This window comes from Magnolia sinica, chromosome 15, assembly GCF_029962835.1.
Source record: "Magnolia sinica isolate HGM2019 chromosome 15, MsV1, whole genome shotgun sequence".
NCBI lineage: Eukaryota > Viridiplantae > Streptophyta > Magnoliopsida > Magnoliales > Magnoliaceae > Magnolia > Magnolia sinica.
The window spans coordinates 63,351,807-63,371,335 of NC_080587.1; the positions used below are offsets into that span (position 1 = coordinate 63,351,807).

General features: G+C 38.6%; 1 protein-coding gene across 1 annotated transcript in view; it reads left to right on the forward strand.

The window, feature by feature from the left end:
* LOC131227618 (probable RNA-dependent RNA polymerase 1) overlaps positions 1-7,367 on the forward strand; it is a 71,855-nt gene extending 64,488 nt beyond the window's left edge. Inside the window, exons 4-5 of the mRNA XM_058223424.1 lie at positions 4,839-4,989; positions 6,154-7,367. Coding sequence (XP_058079407.1) covers positions 4,839-4,989; positions 6,154-6,993 — 991 coding nt within the window. The 3' untranslated portion in view covers positions 6,994-7,367. The remainder of the gene's footprint in view (positions 1-4,838; positions 4,990-6,153) is intronic.
* Positions 7,368-19,529: the final 12,162 nt, after the last annotated feature.

The following is a 19,529-nucleotide window of genomic DNA, read 5'->3' on the forward strand; positions in this document are numbered from 1 at the left end:
AGATGCAATCTAAATCAAATAGAATTTCAGAATAATTGTGGAATAATTATCTAAAACTTTAAACAATTCAAGGAAGGGAAACTAGGGATTCAGAGGATCCACTTGTAGAGATCAGGGAGATCTTATGCTTGCATCAAGGATTATGGAATTAAGTTGAACTTACTTGATCTGGTTTTCAAAAGATGAAAGGTATATGAATTAGAATGGATTCCATCATCTAACCATGCCCAGGCGACAAAGCAAACAACAGGATTAAACTAATTACCAACCAATCAACAGTGCATGAAAGTTAGGAAGGGTACTATCATCCAACCATGCCCAGGAGACGATGGTGAACAACAGGGCCTCCTGACGTCATAAACATTAAAAGAGAAAAAGAAATATTCAAAGCCATTGCAAACCCATTGTAATTTCAGTCACAACAGACCATTAAAGACTGAAAAAATATTCCTTTAATAATCAACTTAAAATCAAATCTAGTCCATGAATTTACATTGAAAGCATAGAATAGACTCTCCCATCTCGCTACAGGCTTTACCTCTTAGCCCTAGTTAAGAGGTTTAGCCACACATGAATGGCCCGAACAAATCAAATGAAAATAGAAATAAAAAGAGAAAGAAAAGAACAAGAAGGAGAGAAAAGAAGAACAGCCTTACGTCCAGCAGCCAACCTCCATTCCCACGACTGCCTTGTACTCAGCCAAGTCTCTCTCTCTCATTCCAGCCAAAACTGTTCCACGTTCAGCCCTCCTGCTCCAGCGCTCTCCCTTCACTGTTAACCTCTTGCTCCCGTGCCACCTTCCTCTACAGCCGCACTCTCCTCATGTCCTTTTCTTCCTTTTTCTTCCAGTTTCTTTCTCTTTCTTATAGGCTGATACAGCCGGCCCCCAGCTCTCTCTCCTAGCAGAGGACGTGTTGGAGACGTTCCTCAATGGCTTCCGCAACTGCAGCCGCTTAACACCTTTACGCAGCAAAATTTGGGGATTCAAAAACTCCTTATTTCCTTGAATTTCGTCCGTGAAATCCACGTTTCCTGGGACTTCTCTGGCTGAACTTTACGATGGACGGTTCAGATCATCCGTCAGATGGCCTCCAAGGATGTACAGCATGCCGCAGAAGTCGGACAGCGTCCGGCTGCGAAACAGGACGTCCTCCAATTGCGCGGCGCTGACGGTGGGGTCCACTACATCGTTTTATGAGAAAATCTACTCCGATAATCAGATCATTCACGAGATTTTAGGTTGGCAAGAGTTGATTTCGAATCAGATTCGGCGTGACTCATAGGGGAGACAAGCTGCGGAATTTTATAAAGCAATCTGTTTGTGACCGTTGAGATCAGCACGTGTGCCTGCATGAGTGCACACGGTCAGCATGGAGTCAACCAATTCGAGCCCCTCTGCATGATGGACCGCTTGGATCGTTTGCATGGGCCATGATGAAGGCCCACTAATGACCAAACGGCGCCCCTGTTTCACGCCAGCAGAAACGGAGTTTTCTGTTTTATCTTTTATTCGATTTGAGAGTCGGTGGGGTCCACACGCTTGGTGTCTCAGAAATCCACTACGTCCATTATTTTCTCCTCATAAAACTGTTTTGAGATGGTCGATTTTGGAATGGGTTGAGTGTGGCCCATTGAATTTTGAACCGACCGTCCGTAAGATGTAGTAGCTCTGGTTCCATTCATATCCGTGTATGGGTCTGAAAAACCACTCTTTTGTACGGTCGTTTTAGTCTTTTAGAATGAATGGACGGTCCAGATCGGAATTATCTGTGACGATGGTGGCCCACCCGACTTCAACCACAACTCCCTGTTGCGCTAGAAGGAAACGGAAACTCCGTGTTAGGCAGGGAGTCGGGTCAGCACTCCCTGACCGTCTTGGTTCGTTTGGCGCGCGGCGGGTGCTCATTTGCACCGTACACATTCCACACTAGGCGGGGTCCATTGCAATGTTTCTGAAAAATCCGATTTGATCATCTGATTTATCTCCTCATGTAATGGGTTGACACCAACTTTGAGGCATATCCAAAGACCATGTGGGCCCCACTTAAGGAATTAATGAGCTGATCAGTCCGTTGGGCCACTTCCAGAGGTATCCAATGGATGAAATTTAATATGTACGGATAATTTATGGCCCCCATCACATGTATGAAGTTTTGAGTCAATCAGATGACAGGAACCCCGTGATCTTGCATTCTGGACCATTTTCGAGCCTCTTTAACATGAACGGTCTGATTTTCTCGGATCTCTGGCATGTAAATTCGTTGATCTCAGTCCTCTAGAGTTCGTCCCTTGCCTTTAGTGTCATTAGAGCATTAAATCCATACTTTAAGCTCCCTTTTTAGTCCATGCTCGTAAATACACTCTGCATCACAAATATGATTAAAGCGGCCATTAAACGGTATCATGTTCGTAAATCCAAGCAATAACTGGGGTCTAATATGCAGTATTTGATCCTCAACACTTGTTATATGAATGAATGTTGTACTAGATGATTGAGATGGATGAATTGAGGATCATTGGATGTTGATGTGTAAGGAAAGCTACGTGTGTTTCCACACACGTGTAAATTGATTTAGATTTTCATGGTAACACCCGAGTACTGAAAAGTATGGGGTGTTACAACTTCTATACAACTGTCATGTTTGGAATGTATGCTTCGGTTAGGAACATTGATGGATATGCAGTGAATCGAGTGATTCCCATGATGTTCAGTTAAAATATGTAACAATATCCATTATAGTAAGAATCAACAATCAACCAAAGATTTCTAATTCTCAAATGTAAAAGGCTAAAAATCCCGGTTTTTAGTAGGTCAGGCTGACACAACGTTCTTACAAAACCATAATCCGATACACCATTGAATACATGTCAAAAACCACTTATAAATGCTAGATTCTCATGTTCCCAAAATTTCCTTTTTTCTGATATTTTTATGTTTTTGTTAAAAAACATGCAGATACTGTCCAATACAAGTTCAATGAACAATCCAGTTTGTATTGTTTTTTGGCATGGCCACACTCTTTAATATTGATATTCAGAACCTTGTCTCTATCTGCTCCGGTCTTTCTAGAGCCTCCTTCTTTGCTAAGGGTGCATTTGCTTGCACCAAATATCATGATATTTTGCACCAACCACCCTAAATAAAATTCTTCCTCTTGATCCACTTCTTTGAGAGTCTTCTCCTCTTGCTTCAGCCAAATTTCCACTCATGCTCTTGAGTAATCCTCCCTGCTTGCAGAACCAGTATCTAGTTACCTTTTTTTCTTTTTCTTTTTTAGCAGTGATAGTAGAAATATCCAGTTCTAGCACCACAATCACTAGCATTGCCATGGATGCTAGGGTCTCGACCTCCCGCGCATGGGGATACCGGCGAGCCAAGCCCATCACATGATACAACAATGAGCTAAGGAAAAGACCTCTTTTTTATTTGACAATCCTTATTGTCTCCCTAGCCGAATGGACTAGAAATAGAATCCTGTTTTGATCCAACTTCCATGGAAATGCTGTTTTCCATCTCTACTATACCCAATTAACCCAACCAGCTAGACAAACCTTGATAGTCCTTTTCAAAGAATTCAAATTTCATCCTTCCATTCAAACAAACTTTGAGAAATTTGGAATTTTCTCAACTCTCTATTCACCGGCAACAACCTATGTTTCCTCATTTTCCCATCTCCAAAGCCTTTTGTTTCTAAGTCCCCGAGCTCAGATAAAGCACCTCTATATGATTTGCAGCTACCATGGCCCATCCCCCATTGGATCCCTGGCAACTCCTCAAATTCACCACTGACTCTCTAATCTCCAATTTATGGGTGGCAATGGTCTGTGTTTGGGCCAGGCTTGGCTTGCGCCCAGCCCACGCCTAGCACAGCAGGCCCAAGCCTGACCCCGAGAAAAGTTGGTTGGGCCTGGACCTGACCCAAAAAACTGATTAAATCTCTATTTCTCACTTGAATTTATCTAATCTATCCATTGATCAAGCGGCCCACACATGCACAAAGAAATGGACATTTTAGAGGAATGAAACCATTGGTCTACATTCAAGATGGATGGATTGCCTAACTGAGGATTGGAATGGCATGTTCTTGGGATATAACAAGTATGTATAAAGTCGGGCGGGCTGGGCCGAGTCAGGTCTGGTTAAAATGAGTTGAGCACAAGCAAGACAAGAAAATTGATCACGCCATAAGCATTAAAGATCCTCTTCTAATCATCCTTCCTAGTGTTATAGGCAGAGTGTGAGAGATGATACTCAGGTGCTTAAATGTTACGTAGAAATTGCATATGCAACATAGTAAATCAAACTGAACTGTCCGAATTATGCATCCCAGTTTATGTGCATCAAGAACCAAAATTACATTTATTCGATTATCTGACTATCAGATTGTCATTCATTTATAGGACGGTTAAGAATGAAAAATATCGAACATTCCTATTTCAACAAACAAGTGTTCAGAAATCAAATGTTAGGATTGTTCGACGAGCCAGATTTTGGTACTGTGATTTTCATACAGTGAGTTGCACAGTTTAGACGGCTTAATTTGAGTTAATGTATGGCTTCTGCATGATTTATGAATGCCTGTGTATCAAGCGTCATACGCAGCTGGAATATCAAATAACTCCCCATAAAGCCCCTTATGTTAAGCTCAAGAGGAGAACAGATTGGCTTGAATCTAACACATCAGCACATGAGATAAGTTCGGTACATGCAAGAGAGAAGTGTTGTCAACCTAATTGCTTTGCATTGCTACCGTTTTCTTCTCCTTTTGGTGAACATACATCTTCATTCATTTTGCCATCTCAAATGCTTATAACTGTCCGTCAATTCATTATTTTAGACCGCACCCAAACGAATGCTCGGGGAGTGATTTGGATGGAGATGTGTACTTTGTGAGCTGGGACCCTGAACTTATTCCGCCTTGTCAAATCCCGCCCATGGAATATGATGCTGAACCGCCTGTTGTACTAGATCATGATGTTGAAATTGAGGTATGAGTCTTACACACTGCAATCTTCCGTAACAAAAATGTAATTCATTTCTATTCAATTCATGTTTTGATGCTTGTTTTTCAATGAGGTGGCAATGCCATGTGAACCTCTCTTTTTTTTTAAATCATTTTTACAAGTTTCTCTTGTTAAAATCTTACAGACTAGTGCCAATTTGTTAGTTGTCGTGATTGAACTGCACGTTTGGATGCACTACTGAAATGAAATGCAGCTACACATTGAGGTTATGGGCTCCAAAATGCAGTTATGTTACTGTCAAGTCAGACATAAGATGAATGTCACTGTAATTTGAAGGTAATAATAACAGGAATGGTTATTAATACTTTCCACATCCTTCAATTAACTGAATGTTCACAATTTAATTCACTTGGACATCCAAACGCGCCCTGTATTCATAATTTTACTACAAATGTTAGATCATTTGGGAGAAACTCAATAATTGCTGCATTGTTTTATTGAAACATATGAACCATATTTTGTAAAATAAAAATTAAAAAAAATAAATAAATAATAAAAAAGGAACTATATACACAGAAATTGAATATTATGGTATACTATGAGATTATGACAATTCTATCAGCGTGTCAGATATCATAAATAAAAGTAGTATCTATGCCCACCATTTTTCTGGCACTTTTACCCTGAAATAGGTGCTTTCCTGCTCCAAATTTCCATCCGGATAACTTCAGGTGAGTCACAAACCATCGGGACAGAAAATGGAGTACATTCAATCCACCTCAGAAAATAAAAATTCCAAAACTCTGGTCCTCTGTCCTACCCCGAGCGATTGGGAGCTGGGCACAGCTCCCCTACTGTATATGGGTCATGTACCAAAAATCCAAACCGCCCAAATAGTCGGACCCACCATATTTTTGTCATATACATTAAAATTCAGATCAATAGAATTCTTGATCTCTGATTAATGGAAGTTTGTTTATTCAATTCAGATGATTTACTTTGTTTTTACTGCCCATTAGTTGCCAATTATTTATAAAGTTAGGATCATACTTCCAGTGTAGTTTTTTGGGTTTTGATCCATCTATATTGGGACCTGCTCTTTGGGTGTGTTTGTATCTGAGCTACAAGCTACATTTGAAAATCTTTCTCCAATCACTTCCATGAATGGCATTTGTGCTCACAATGCAGGAAGTAGAAGAATACTTCACCAATTACATGGTCAACGACAGCTTAGGTGTCATCGCAAATGCCCACACCGTCTTTGCCGACAAGGAGCCGTTAATGGCCAACAGCGAGGCCTGCATAGAGCTTGCAAAGCTCTTCTCGATCGCTGTTGATTTCCCCAAGACCGGTGTCCCGGCCGAAATCCCGCCAAATCTCCTTGTCAAGGAATACCCTGACTTCATGGAAAAGCCCGAGAAGCCTACCTATGAATCAACCCGAGTGATTGGGAAGCTCTTCAGAGCAATAAAGGGCATTTCCCCAGAAACCAACCACATCAGATCCTTCACAAGGGAGATAGCCCGACAGTCATATGATACTGACATGGAAGTCGATGGTTTCAAGCACTACATTGACGACGCGTGCTGGTACAAGGACCAGTATGACTTCAAGCTCGGTATGCTGATGGAGCATTATGGGATTCAGACAGAGGCAGAGATCATCAGTGGCAGTATCATGAAGCTGGAGAAATCCTTCATGAAGAACAGGGATGCCGCCGAGGCAATCAGCCTAGCTGTGCGGTCCTTGAAGAAGGAAGTGAGGGGGTGGTTCGATGAAAAGGACAGCGAGGTGGGCCCACCCACAGATGGTGAGGCATTAGCAAAGGCATCTGCATGGTACCATGTAACGTATCATCCTCGCTACTTTGGAACTTACAATGAAGGCCTGAACCGAGCTCACTTCATCAGTTTCCCATGGTGTGTCTATGACAAGCTGATTCAAATCAAGAAGAGGGTGCGGATGAGAAGGACGGCCGGGCCGTCGTCGCTGCAGCATAGTTTCAGGCGGAATCTGAGGGTGGGTTGAGAATCTGAATCCGTTCTCTTTTTAATGTTTTGAATTTCAGTTATATGAGTGTTGGCTTAGTTAATTAAAATGCTACCTACAGACTGCATGTTGTGCTTGTGACATAAACCATTCATATGGTGGGTTGCATGGTGAGCCTGTGTTGAATGTGGACAATTGGCTTTAAAGTCTGTTTTCATCAGATGGCTAGGATCATTTGATGGGGGGAGATTTTTGGTACTGTTCCATCCCATATTACATTAGCTCTGTAAATATATGTGTGGTTGTGTTTGCTTGATGTATGCTTTGATAGACTGACAGTGGCTTTATTTAGCTGCTTTGTTTCTTGATGTTTATATTAATGTGTATAAATAATGCAAACTGATTTCTGTGTACCAAGTGGATATCTAAAATCTGTGTATCTCTATTTTTATATGAGGTCTCAGGTCCAACCGGTTGGACCACATCTTATAGTCCATCCAGTGGATAACTTTCGACCTTTCATGTGCATGCAACATCAAACCTGTCTAACCTTTCATGTGATTGATTTTTGTTGTTGATGTCTCAAATATTTCGGCATGGCATCAGGGTTTGTCGATGCCATCGAGAAATTCCGGAAATCCCATGTTGGTTCCTGGATACTTTGGGGTGTTTTGCTCGATGCCATCGAAGGGGGTTGGTTCGATGACATTGACAGGCCGTCGATGCCATCAAAGTCTCATTGAAGATCAATCGGAAAAATCTGAATAATCCAAATTTTATCTCTAGAACATTTTAGTGTTTACTCGATGACATCAAAGGAGATTGATGCCATTGAGCACGTGCTTAGAATTGCACAAATGCGGCATTTGTTTCCGATTTCGATTGTGATTCTCCCACGCTTATATAAAATCGGGATTTGGGAGATATAGATGGCTTTCTAATTTGTTCCTAGGGTTTAAGGGTATAGCTTGGGCCTGTAAGGTAGATTCGAGGCTTATTCAAATCAGGTGATCTCTATCTCTTGTAAAATTTTGCTTTCATAGTGCATCACGGTCACTTTATGCTGAAGTTTTTCCCCACATGGATTTTTTCCACATTAAATTCGGTTTGTTTATGTTTAAATTTGGTTATTGCGATTGGAGTAGTTTGCTTGATTCATCTCTATGTGCTTCCATGGTTCCCCAACAATTTTTGCACAAGGTGATCTTGGTGGTGGGGAAAACCCGTTGAAAGAGTTGGATGTCGCATGCACTTAATATGTTGGGAGTTATTTGGCCCATTGTTGAAGATCAAATATTGCATATTAGACCCCAATAATTACCTGATTTTACGAACATGATATTATTTAACGGCCTGCTTTAATCATGTTTATGTTGTAAGGTGGATTTATAAGCGTGGACTGAAAAAGATGTTAAATGCATGGAATTAACGCTACAGAATCACCAAGGCAAGGTACAACTCCAGGGGGACCGAAATCAACAAATTTATATGCTAAATACCTGAGAAAATCAAGTTAGTCACATTAAAGAGGCCTGAAAATCATCCAGAATGCAAGATTACAGGGTTCCCACTATCCATTCGGCTCAAAACTTTATCTATGGCCTCAAGACTATAAATTAACCGTACATGTCAAATTTCAGCCATTGGATCCCTATGAAAGTGGCCCAACGGACAGATCAGCCCCTGAAAACCTGATTTGGGGCCCACCTGATATCTGGATATGCTTCAATTTTGGTCGTAACTGTTAAAATAATTTGAGAAAAGAGATGGACGGAACAGATTTGTCACAAACATCTCAGTGGACCCCACATATATATTGCATGTACATAGGGTACATGTGCACAAGAGATGCACCGGACGAAGAATCCCGTCAAACAGAGGGTTGACCGAGCTTGGTTTAGGTTTAGGTTTAAGTCAAGGTTATAGGTTTTGGTTTAGGTTAATTAAGGTTATAGGTTTTGTTTTAGGTTTAAGTTTAGGTTTTAGGTTTAGGTTATAGGTTTTGGATTAGGTTATAGGTTTTGGTTTTGGTTTAGGTTTAGGTTTAGGTTTTAGGTTTAGGTTAAGGTTATAGGTTTAGGTTATATGTTTAGGTTAGGTTTAGGTTTAGGTTTAGGTTATAGGTTATAGGTTATAGGTTAAGGTTTAGGTTTAGGTTATAGGTTATAGGTTTAGGTTACAGGTTTAGGTTTAGGTTTAGGTTTAGGTTAGTGAGTTGAGATTAAGATTAGGCGTAGGTTTAGGTTTAAAGATTTGAGAATACATTTAGGTTTTAGGTTTAGGTTTAGGTTAAGATTATATGTTTAGGTTAGGTTTAGGTTTAGGTTATAAGTTATAGGTTATGGCTTTAGGGAATTGCGAATAGGTTAAGGTTTAGGTTTAGGAAATCGGGTTTGGGTTCGGGATCGGGTTTAGGTTTGGGTTTTTAAGTTTAGGTTTAGGTTTAGATTGGGGAGTTGAGATTAGGATTAGGTGTATGTTTAGGTTTAGGGATTTGTGAATACATTTAGGTTTTAGGTTTAGGTTTAGGTTTTAGGTTATAGGTTTAGGTTTAGGTTTTAGGTTTAGGTTTAGGTTAAGGTTAGGTTATAGGTTATAAGTTTAGGTTATAGGTTATAGGTTTTGGTTTAGGTTTAGGTTTAGGTTTTAGGTTTAGGTTTAGGTTATAGGTTATAGGTTATAGGTTTAGGTTAGGTTTAGGTTTAGGTTATATGTTATAGGTTATAGCTTTAGGGAATTGAGAATAGGTTAAGGTTTAGGTTTAGGAAATCGGGTTCGGGTTCGGGATCGGGTTTAGGTTTGGGTTTTCAAGTTTAGGTTTAGGTTTAGGTTTAGGTTAGGGAGTTGAGATTAGGATTAGGTGTAGGTTTAGGTTTAGGGATTTGAGAATACATTTAGGTTTTACGTTTAGGTTTTGGTTTTAGGTTTTAGGTTAAGGTTTAGGTTAAGGTTAAGGTTAGGTTATAGGTTATAAGTTTAGGTTATAGGTTATAGGTTATAGGTTAAGGTTTAGGTCATAGGTTTTGGTTTAGGTTAAGGTTATAGGTTTAGGTTTAGGTTATAAGTTATAGCTTTAGGGAATTGAGAATAGGTTAAGGTTTAGGTTTAGGAAATCGGGTTCGGGTTCGGGATCGGGTTTAGGTTTGGGTTTTCAAGTTTAGGTTTAGGTTTAGGTTAGGGAGTTGAGATTAGGATTAGGTGTAGGTTTAGGTTTAGGGATTTGAGAATACATTTAGGTTTTACGTTTAGGTTTAGGTTATAGGTTATAGCTTTAGGGAATTGAGAATAGGTTAAAGTTTAGGTTTAGGAAATCGGGTTTGGGTTTGGGATTGGGTTTAGGTTTGAGTTTTCAAGTTTAGGTTTAGGTTTAGGTTAGGGAGTTGAGATTAGGGTTAGGTGTAGGTTTAGGTTAGGGATTTGAGAATACATTTAGGCTTTAGGTTTAGGTTTAGGTTTTAGGTTAAGGTTTAGGTTTTACATTTAGGTTAAGGTTAAGGTTAAGGTTAGGTTATAGGTTATAAGTTTAGGTTATAGGTTATAGGTTAAGGTTTAGGTCATAGGTTTTGGTTTAGGTTAAGGTTATAGGTTTAGGTTTAGGTTTAGGGTTAAGGTTAGGTTTAGGTTATAAACTATAGGTTTAGGGAATTAAGAATAGGTTAAGGTTTAGGTTTAGGAAATTGGATTCGGGTTCGGGATCGGGTTTAGGTTTGGGTTTTCAAGTTTCGGTTTAGGTTTAGGTTTGGGACTTAAGATTAGGATTAGGTGTAGGTTTAGGTTTAGGGCTTTGAGAATACATTTAGGTTTTAGGTTTAAGTTTAGGTTCAGGTAATTGGTTGTAGGTTTAGGTTTAGGTTTTGGTTTATGTTAAGGTTAAGGTTAAGGTTTAGGTTTAGGATTAGGTTAGGGAGTTGAGATTAGGATTAGGTGTAGTTTTTGGTTTAGGGATTTGAGAATCCATTTAGGTTATAGCTTTAGGGAATTGAGAATAGGTTAAGGTTTAGGTTTAGGAAATCGGGTTTGGGTTCGGGTTCGAGATCGGGTTTAGGTTTGGGTTTTCAAGTTTAGGTTTAGGTTTAGGTTAGGGAGTTGAGATTAGGATTAGGTGTAGGTTTAGGTTTAGGGATTTGAGAATACATTTAAGTTTTAGGTTTAGGTTTAGGTTTTAGGTTTAGGTTATAGGTTTAGGTTTAGGTTATAAGTGTAGGTTATAGGTTTAGGTTTAGGTTAGGTTATAGGTTAAGGTTTAGGGAATTGAGTTTAGGTTATAGGTTAAGGTTTAGGTTTAGGTTATAGGTTTTGGGATTTGAGAATAGGTTTAGGTTTAGGTTTAGGTTTAGGTTTAGGTTATAGGTATAGGTTTTGGGATTTGAGAATAGGTTTAGGTTAAGGTTATAAGTTTAGGTTTAGGTTTAGGTTTAGGGATTTGAGTTTAGGTTTAAGTTATAATAACAGTTCCCACCTTTCAGGGACCCCCGCTCAACATCCGGATAGATCTGACGCACATCCGCATCTACTTCATCAATTTCGAGCTAATACATAAACACGGCCTGTCCAAATGGCTAGGCCACTCCGATGTTGTCCATAAGAAATGGATAGCTTCATCATGGTCATAACAATGGTTCCCACCTTCCAAGGACCCCCTATCTAATCCGGATAGCTCCGACGCACATCCGGGTCTGCTCCATCAATTTCAAGCTAATGCATTTAAAAACAATCTAGGCATCTATTTTTTTGTGAATGAGAACCATCATGGTCATAACAACAGTTCTAACCTTCTAGGGACCCTCGCTCAACATTCGGATAGCTCCAACTCTAATCCGGGTCTGCTTCAACAAATTTCATGAAGAGAGGTTATATTATATACATTGTATTAATTTCATTGTTGAATATACATTGTACATTATTGTCCCACTCATGTACTATTTCATGTTATATATATTGTATTATATACATCATTAAATATATATTGTACAAGGTTTACAATAATCTTGGAGTGCAAAAAATTTCCAAGTCTGTGCATTTCAGTCCGAGTGCTTTCTCTAATCACGATATCCTTGGGGGGTAGATCCGAGGGATGGGTTGACTACATAAGGGTTGATTAAAACTATATTGGGTTATCTTACTGGTCCTGAAATCATTATACTAGCAAGATAACCCAATATAGTTTTAATCGGTCCTTTTGTAATCAACTTATCCCTCGGATCAACCCTCTCAAGGCTATCGTGATTAGAGAAAGAACTCGAACTGAAATGCATATACTTGGAAATTTTCTACATTACAAGATTACTGTAAACCTCGTACAATTTACGTGACAATTTTCTTCATTCATAAGTCATCTAGTATAAAGAGCTTGTCCTTCTCTACTAACCAAACATAAAACACAAATTCAATGGCAAATTTTTAGCCTACGAAACAAGGTGTTGTAATAAAGCTAATTGTAAACTGACATTTTACGTATAAGCAGTCCATCATTCCTTTCTCCAAGTCCAACTACAAGCAAATGCGACTCATTAGTCACACAGAATAACTACTATCTAGATAGCTCTGATGCACATTCGGGTTTGTTCATAAGGTTTGCAAGGACCATTTTAGGCAACAGAAGGCAATGGAACAATATACACATTTTATCTTCATACTGAGAACAGAAATACAATACTAAGTAAATAAATTCCGATGACTTCTAGGAAAAAATGTCTACCCAGTCACAAATGCAATCTTTAAGGCATAATTTAAAAGAGAAGGGGTTGCATGTGTAAGAGACAAAAAATCTTTCAAAAAAGTGTTAACGGGATCTCCTATGATCCATTAATATAAACAGGGTTAATAAGAGGAAAACAAATGGCAAATCACTTCAAAAAGGATACAAACATGGGTTACTAGCTAAAAAATTTTCAGGGTCATTACATGTAAGCAAACCTCTGAACTAAAAAACAATCTAATAACTGATAACATACAACTGGTTGTACTAAATCCATTTTTTTTTTTTTTTGCTTCAAAATTTTAATCCCACTATTTTCAAGGGCACAATACTTGTGAAAACAGGATGTAGTCTAAGTTAGCCTATAGCCAGTTATAGGTGATCAGTCCTCAAACAATCCATATTACCAACTCAATATCTTTTGGTGATGATAGACAACAACTGGATTGTTGATCATCAGGTGGGTGCTCCCTGATAGATTCTGGGAGGAGAGTTGTGCAAATTGGTTTTCAAGTTCTCTTTTATAATTAAGATTTGTGGTTGCGGACTAGCAGAAAAGAACATCCTCAAGTCGCTGAAGGCAGAGGGAATCATCATCGGGTATGCTCACTAGAATGTACTTTCTTGGCCAAAAAATCTCAAGCAAATGAAATTTTAAAACACTTACAGGCATGCCAAGCTTGGTCCTGAAATCAGAATTTTGAAAACAGTTCAAAATCCAGGCTAAGACCTACCCAGCCCAGCCTATTGACAACCCTAATTTTATCAGCTGATATTTGTTTTTTTTCATTCATCCAAGTATATTTCACCTTCTGGCAAATAAACATTGTAGAATGGCCCTTTGAAGATTTTAACAGTGGGACTTTTTATCACTACTGTTTCTTATAGTATGGTCCACCTGAGATTTGCAAAGCCTTAATTAGGGAATGAACTTGAATACCCCTAATTAGGGATTTGAACTTTAATACCCCTAATCAGGGATTTCGATATTTAAATATGCAAAGCCTTAATTAGGGATTAAAAAAAGAAACTCCCCAAAAACATGCAACATTGGAAAATCCTAATTAGGGATTAAAAAACAGAAATCCCTAAATACATACACCATTGGAAAACCCTAGTTAGGGTTTGGATATTCGACGTTGAAGAGAGAGGAGAGGAGAGGAGAGGAGAGAAATACCTGCTGCAATGGCCCCTCGCTGCTGAAATGGCCGCCGATGTGTAGATCGGTTCGGCTCCCTCCCTTTCTTGGATCAAACAGAGAGAGAGAGAGAGCGAGAGAGAGAGAGAGAGAGAGAGAGAGAGGGGATGGAGAGGATTAGAGAGAGAGAGAGAGAGGATGGAGAGGATTAGGGCACAAGAGAGAGAGAGAGAGGGTCGAGAGAGCGCTGACGCTCCTCGAGCTCCGAGTTGTATGAATGGTTTAAAGGATATCAAAGTTAAATGGGCCCCACTGTGATGTGTGTCGACCATCAACATCGTGCATTTGATGGGCCCCCTTTAAATTATGGGATATCCCAAAAATCAGCCGTATACAGAACTTAGGTGGGCCATACCATCTAAAATCATGCGAAGAAATGCCTAAAACATATAAAAGCACTTGGTGGGGCCCACCTAAAATTTTGATGCATATGAAACTTAGTCTAACTCCTCATCCAATTGGGAAAAACATAATGGATGGGCTGGATTTGTGAGCCACATCTTTGTGTGCCCAACAAATGATTATGAATGTTTCAATAAGAGGGCAACCCCTATCAACTTTTGTATGTGGTGTGGCCCAAAAAGTCATGGATTACCTTGATTTTTAAGCCTGAGGCACCATGGAATGGTGCTTCTGACTGATGGGGTAGATTTTCGACACACATTAAAGTGGGGCCCACACAGCCCAACTTCATGGAAAGTTCCCATGAGATGAAGGGGAAAAACAAAAATCAGGTTGATCCAGAACTTTTATGGCCCCAAAATGTTTTTTAATGGTTGACGCTCATTCAACACTGTTTCCTGGAATGTGGTCCACTTAAGATTTGGATATATCTCATTTTTGGTCTCATACCATAAGATGATCTTTAAAAATAAAAAAAATGGTTTGTGGGGCCATACATCATGGTAGGGCTGACAGAGCACCAACCACCAGCCATTGGATGGTGTCAGGGGGAGTGGCCAATCTGTTCCCCTTATTTGTGGTGTGGTCCATTTAATCTTTGGATATGATTCATTTTTTTAGATAATTCTCTAAATTATCTCAAGAAATGGATGAACGGTGTGGGTTGATCCCAAATTTTCAGTAAATCCAAAACTCAAGTTACCATGCCCTATATTTCTCCATAAATTATCAAAGTAGGATAATAGCTCTAGTGGTATATATTCTTAACATGAAACCAAAATAATTTTCTAATAGATTCTTCTCATACATTACTCTTAGTCTTTACTCGAACACTGTTTTTTAAAGTTTTTTTAAATATGATTTGTAAGTTTAATCTCACAATAGTTAGTGAAGCTCTGCATGTCTCCTTTATTCATATAAATATGTACCACGGTACCTTTCGTCTGTACGTTTGGCCTTTTCTTCAATCTTAAAAATCTTGGTGAATAACTTTGTGGACCAAAATAACTTAGTACAAACACTTCCAAACTTCTATTAAATACCATCTTGTCCAAGGGTCTTTCTTATTTGTATATTTCTCAAAGCTTCTTTTTTACTTCAGGTATTCTATTCCTGTGAAAGTATCTATATACTCTAATGTCTTTTGAGTTTATGGTTTCTTTTATTCTATGCTCTAAAAGTGATTGTCATTTAGCAAGCTTTGAAAATAGCTTTTCTACATTACATTGAACTTGTTATCCCGGACTAGTACCCTCTTTTGATAGCTCTTAACACATTTAATATGATCTTACTACTTTTTTAGTAGCCTTTTTGGCACAATTGATCCAAGATTCAATCCATCCATCATAACAACACCATGCTAATGATGCCATACCACAAGAATTATGTTGATCCATTGGTCAAGTGGGCAACAATTTGCAAAACATTGTATGGCTTTGAAAAACTTGATTGAAGCCTTCTAACCCATCCACCCATTCCAACATTGGAGTCCACATGTTGATTGGACCAAAATTTATTTTTGGAAAAATATGTTAAAAAAAAAAAAAAACTGATGTATGGATTGGACCTAGCCACATCAAGCACTAGCACCCTGACACTGCAAACAAACGTATTAACGGCCGAATTTCAAGCCAAACACCTTCTTTAATCATGTAATTACCTGTTAACAATATAAAGATTACTTTAATCTAATAAAGGCCATTTATTGGGTATGATCCATCCATGATGGGGAATAAGTCCAATGGTCTGGATCAACAAACCATTAGGCCCATATGTACAAAATTTTAGCACAATAAGGAATTCCATGTTATACACTAATTGAGAAATTGGACTCTTAGGAGCCCGTTTGTGTGCCAATTAAAAATGAGTTCAACTCATTCTATTTAATTATCATTTTTAAGTGGCCACGAACCATTGAATTTAATTACAATAGACAACTTGTTGCATCAAAAACTATTGTGAATTTAATTACAATAGACATAGATTTTTATATTTTTAAAATTATATATATATATATATATATATATATATATATATATATATATATATATATATATATATATATAGGAAGGGGTTCTATACGGTCGAGGTCATGGGAACTCCCCATGAGATTGAGCTGTTTGGGCCGCACCATGATGTGGGTCGAACATCAACACCTTACATTTGATGGGTCCCCTTTAAAATATAGGATATCCCAAAAATCAGTCATATGCTCCAGTGAGCCATACCATCTAAAATCATGTGAAGACATGCCTAAAACAATAAAAGCACTTGGTGGGGCCCCACCTGAAATTTGGATGCATCTGAAACTTGGTATGACCCCTCATCGAAGTGGCACACACATAATGGATGGGCTGGATTTGTGAACCACATTTCGGTGGGCCCAAAAGATAATGGATGGGCATTAAGATAGTTTCGATGGTGGGAATCACTCTCCCTGCTGTTTTTTGTGGTGGGGTCCACTACAGATTTTTATCTCCCTCATTCTTTGGCTGATGACTTAAAATGATATTTCAAAATGGATGGATGGTGTGGATATAACACATCGTCATAGTGGAGCCCACGGAGCTGTGTGTAAATGAAATCCCCAAATTCATTTTCCCGGTCTCGCGCCTCTCATTTCTTCCCCCTTTCTCCCTCTCATTTTTGGATTCCCGAAACCCTAAAACCCGATTCCAGCTCTCATTTTCTCCCTCTCTTGCTCTCATTTTCTGATTCAAGAAACCCCAAAACTCGATCTCCAATTCGGGCGAGATTACTTTTCCATTGGGTGTTCGTTTCAGAGGTTTTATTTTATCAGATTTCGCATCGGAATGTATGCGATTCTCACCCTCTCCTCTCACTATCTCTCTCTCTCTCTCTCTCTCTCTGTCTATCTCTCTCGTACCCTCTCCCTCTCTCCCTGTCTCTCTCTCTCTGTCTGTCTCTCTCGCACCCTCTCCCTCTCTCTCCATCTCTCTCTTCCTCTCTCTCTTTCTCCCTCCATCATGTCGAGGTAGACCACACCACAGGAGACAGTAGCGATTGAACGCTGACCATTAAAAACTTCCTAAGGCCCACTGTAATGTTTGTTTGCCATCCAGCCTGTTGATTAGTCACACAGACCTGGATGAAGGGAAAACCCAAATATCAACTTGATCCAAAACTCCTGTAGCTTGGAAAAGTTTTTACTAGTGGGCATTCAATCAGCACTGTTTCCTATGGTGTGGTCTGCCTCAGTTTTGGGCTTAGATGGCCTGTGTGGATAAAACACAGACATCATTTGTAATACCTAAAACACATACATACTTATAATGTATTTTTTGTCAGGAAGATAATATGTCATGTGTCTCTACAGATAGAGCTTTGCTAAGCCCACACAAGTGTGGAATAAAGCTAATATGACCAGGAAAGAAGGCTCAGTTATTGTTGACTCTATAATGCCAATGTGGTAGTCACTACATAGTTAGATGGGGACACTCTTTTTGTTAAAATCTGGTAGATCAGGCCATTCATCAAGTTGTTTTTATTGGTACTAATACTCAAAATATTTTAAATATTTGTATGAGTGTTTTCAACCATTGATCTTAACAGTTAAATTATTTTTATCATACTTAATGGTAATTTCAACAATTAAGATCTTATAATCCATTACTTAACTTACATGAGAATTAGATTAAGGAAGAATTAGTGTTCATTAGAGGGGTGCGGTAGATATAGGTAGACGGTTATGCAGAATTATAGATTTAGACTTCAAAAGTTTAAATGCTACTGCTTTTCAAAAGATTCTAATATACACTGTGAACATGGCTTAGACCAAAAGGTACTTGTATGTGAATAATAGGCAATTAGGAAAAATAAAAAATAAAAAATCAAGTGGTGTAGATTAAACATACATGTTTATTACACTGATTTCTTATGTTTACGTTGAGCATTAATTATTAAATAATGCATATAATTACATGTCCATCCAAATGGTGGTAAGTGGTCACCAGTGGAGATTAGGTAAAACTATAGTGATCTATGCACTCCTCTAAATATACACTAGATGATCTTGAAAGAAAAATATAGTAGAGATCCACATTCATTATCATTGTCATTGTATCACCATCATCATAGCTTGTTAGAAATGGTGTGTTTGACTATAGTGATCTATGCACTCCTCCAATTGAAGTCTTTTATTTGAGTTTATGTATATTGTTTCATTGCCTTCTGTTGCCTAAAATTGTCCTTACAAACCTTAATGAGCTTGTATATTACATTTTTTTATCTTAAATTATTATTATGATTAGTTAGTTTATAGTTGTGACATGTAATTGTGATTTGTAAGTTAGATAATTAGTTACTCATTTGAGGATTTCTATAGGGCCATACATAGATATGGTGTGTTCTTGGTGGCATTAAAATCGCTCAAATTGTCCCATTTTGGACAGTTCAAAGTTAGATGGATAGTATGCTTTCATATAATCTATTTAAATGTTCATGCCTAATCCGCCGTCCATCTCCTCATTTCTCTCTGGATATGTTTCTTCCGTTCCGTATTCAATGCCAAATATCTTTACATTGCTTTAGATATTTGGCATCGGAATGTAATGTAAGATCAACTTATCTGGAGAGGCATGGGGAGATGCTGCCGGATTTTCAGCATGAATGTTCAAATGGGAATATGAAAGTATTACAATCTATCCAACCTTAGATGAGTAACTAATTTAGGATTTAATTGTATTAGCTTAGAATTGATGGAGCAGACCCGGATGTGCGTCGGATCTATTCGGATGTTGAGTGGGGGTCCCTGAAAGGTGGGAACTGCTGTTATGACCATGATGAAGCTGTCCATTTCCTATGGTCAGCATTGGAGTGGACTAGCCATTTGGACAGGTCGTGTTTATGTATTTGCTTGAAATTAATGAAGCATACCCGGATGTACGTCAGAGCTATCCGGATGAGCGGGAGTCCCTGAAAGGCACCACCGTTTATGTTCGGGTAAGATAAGATACATGATTTTTCTTTTCAATTGTTAGTCATAGAGTGACTACTTGTTTCAATTTTCTTGGATGGATGATGAATGTATTTAAGAATGTAAATGAAAATAAAGAACTTATAATATATATATATATATGTTATCAATGGAGGATGCCTTGTTTAAGGGGATATGAAATTCTTATAGCTTATGTTATGGTACCCCAATATTGGTTGTATATTACTAGTATGTAGTAGATAATACTAAGAGAATACCTAAACCCGATCCAAACCTGAAACCGAACCTGATTCCCTAAACCTAGACCTAAACCTATAACC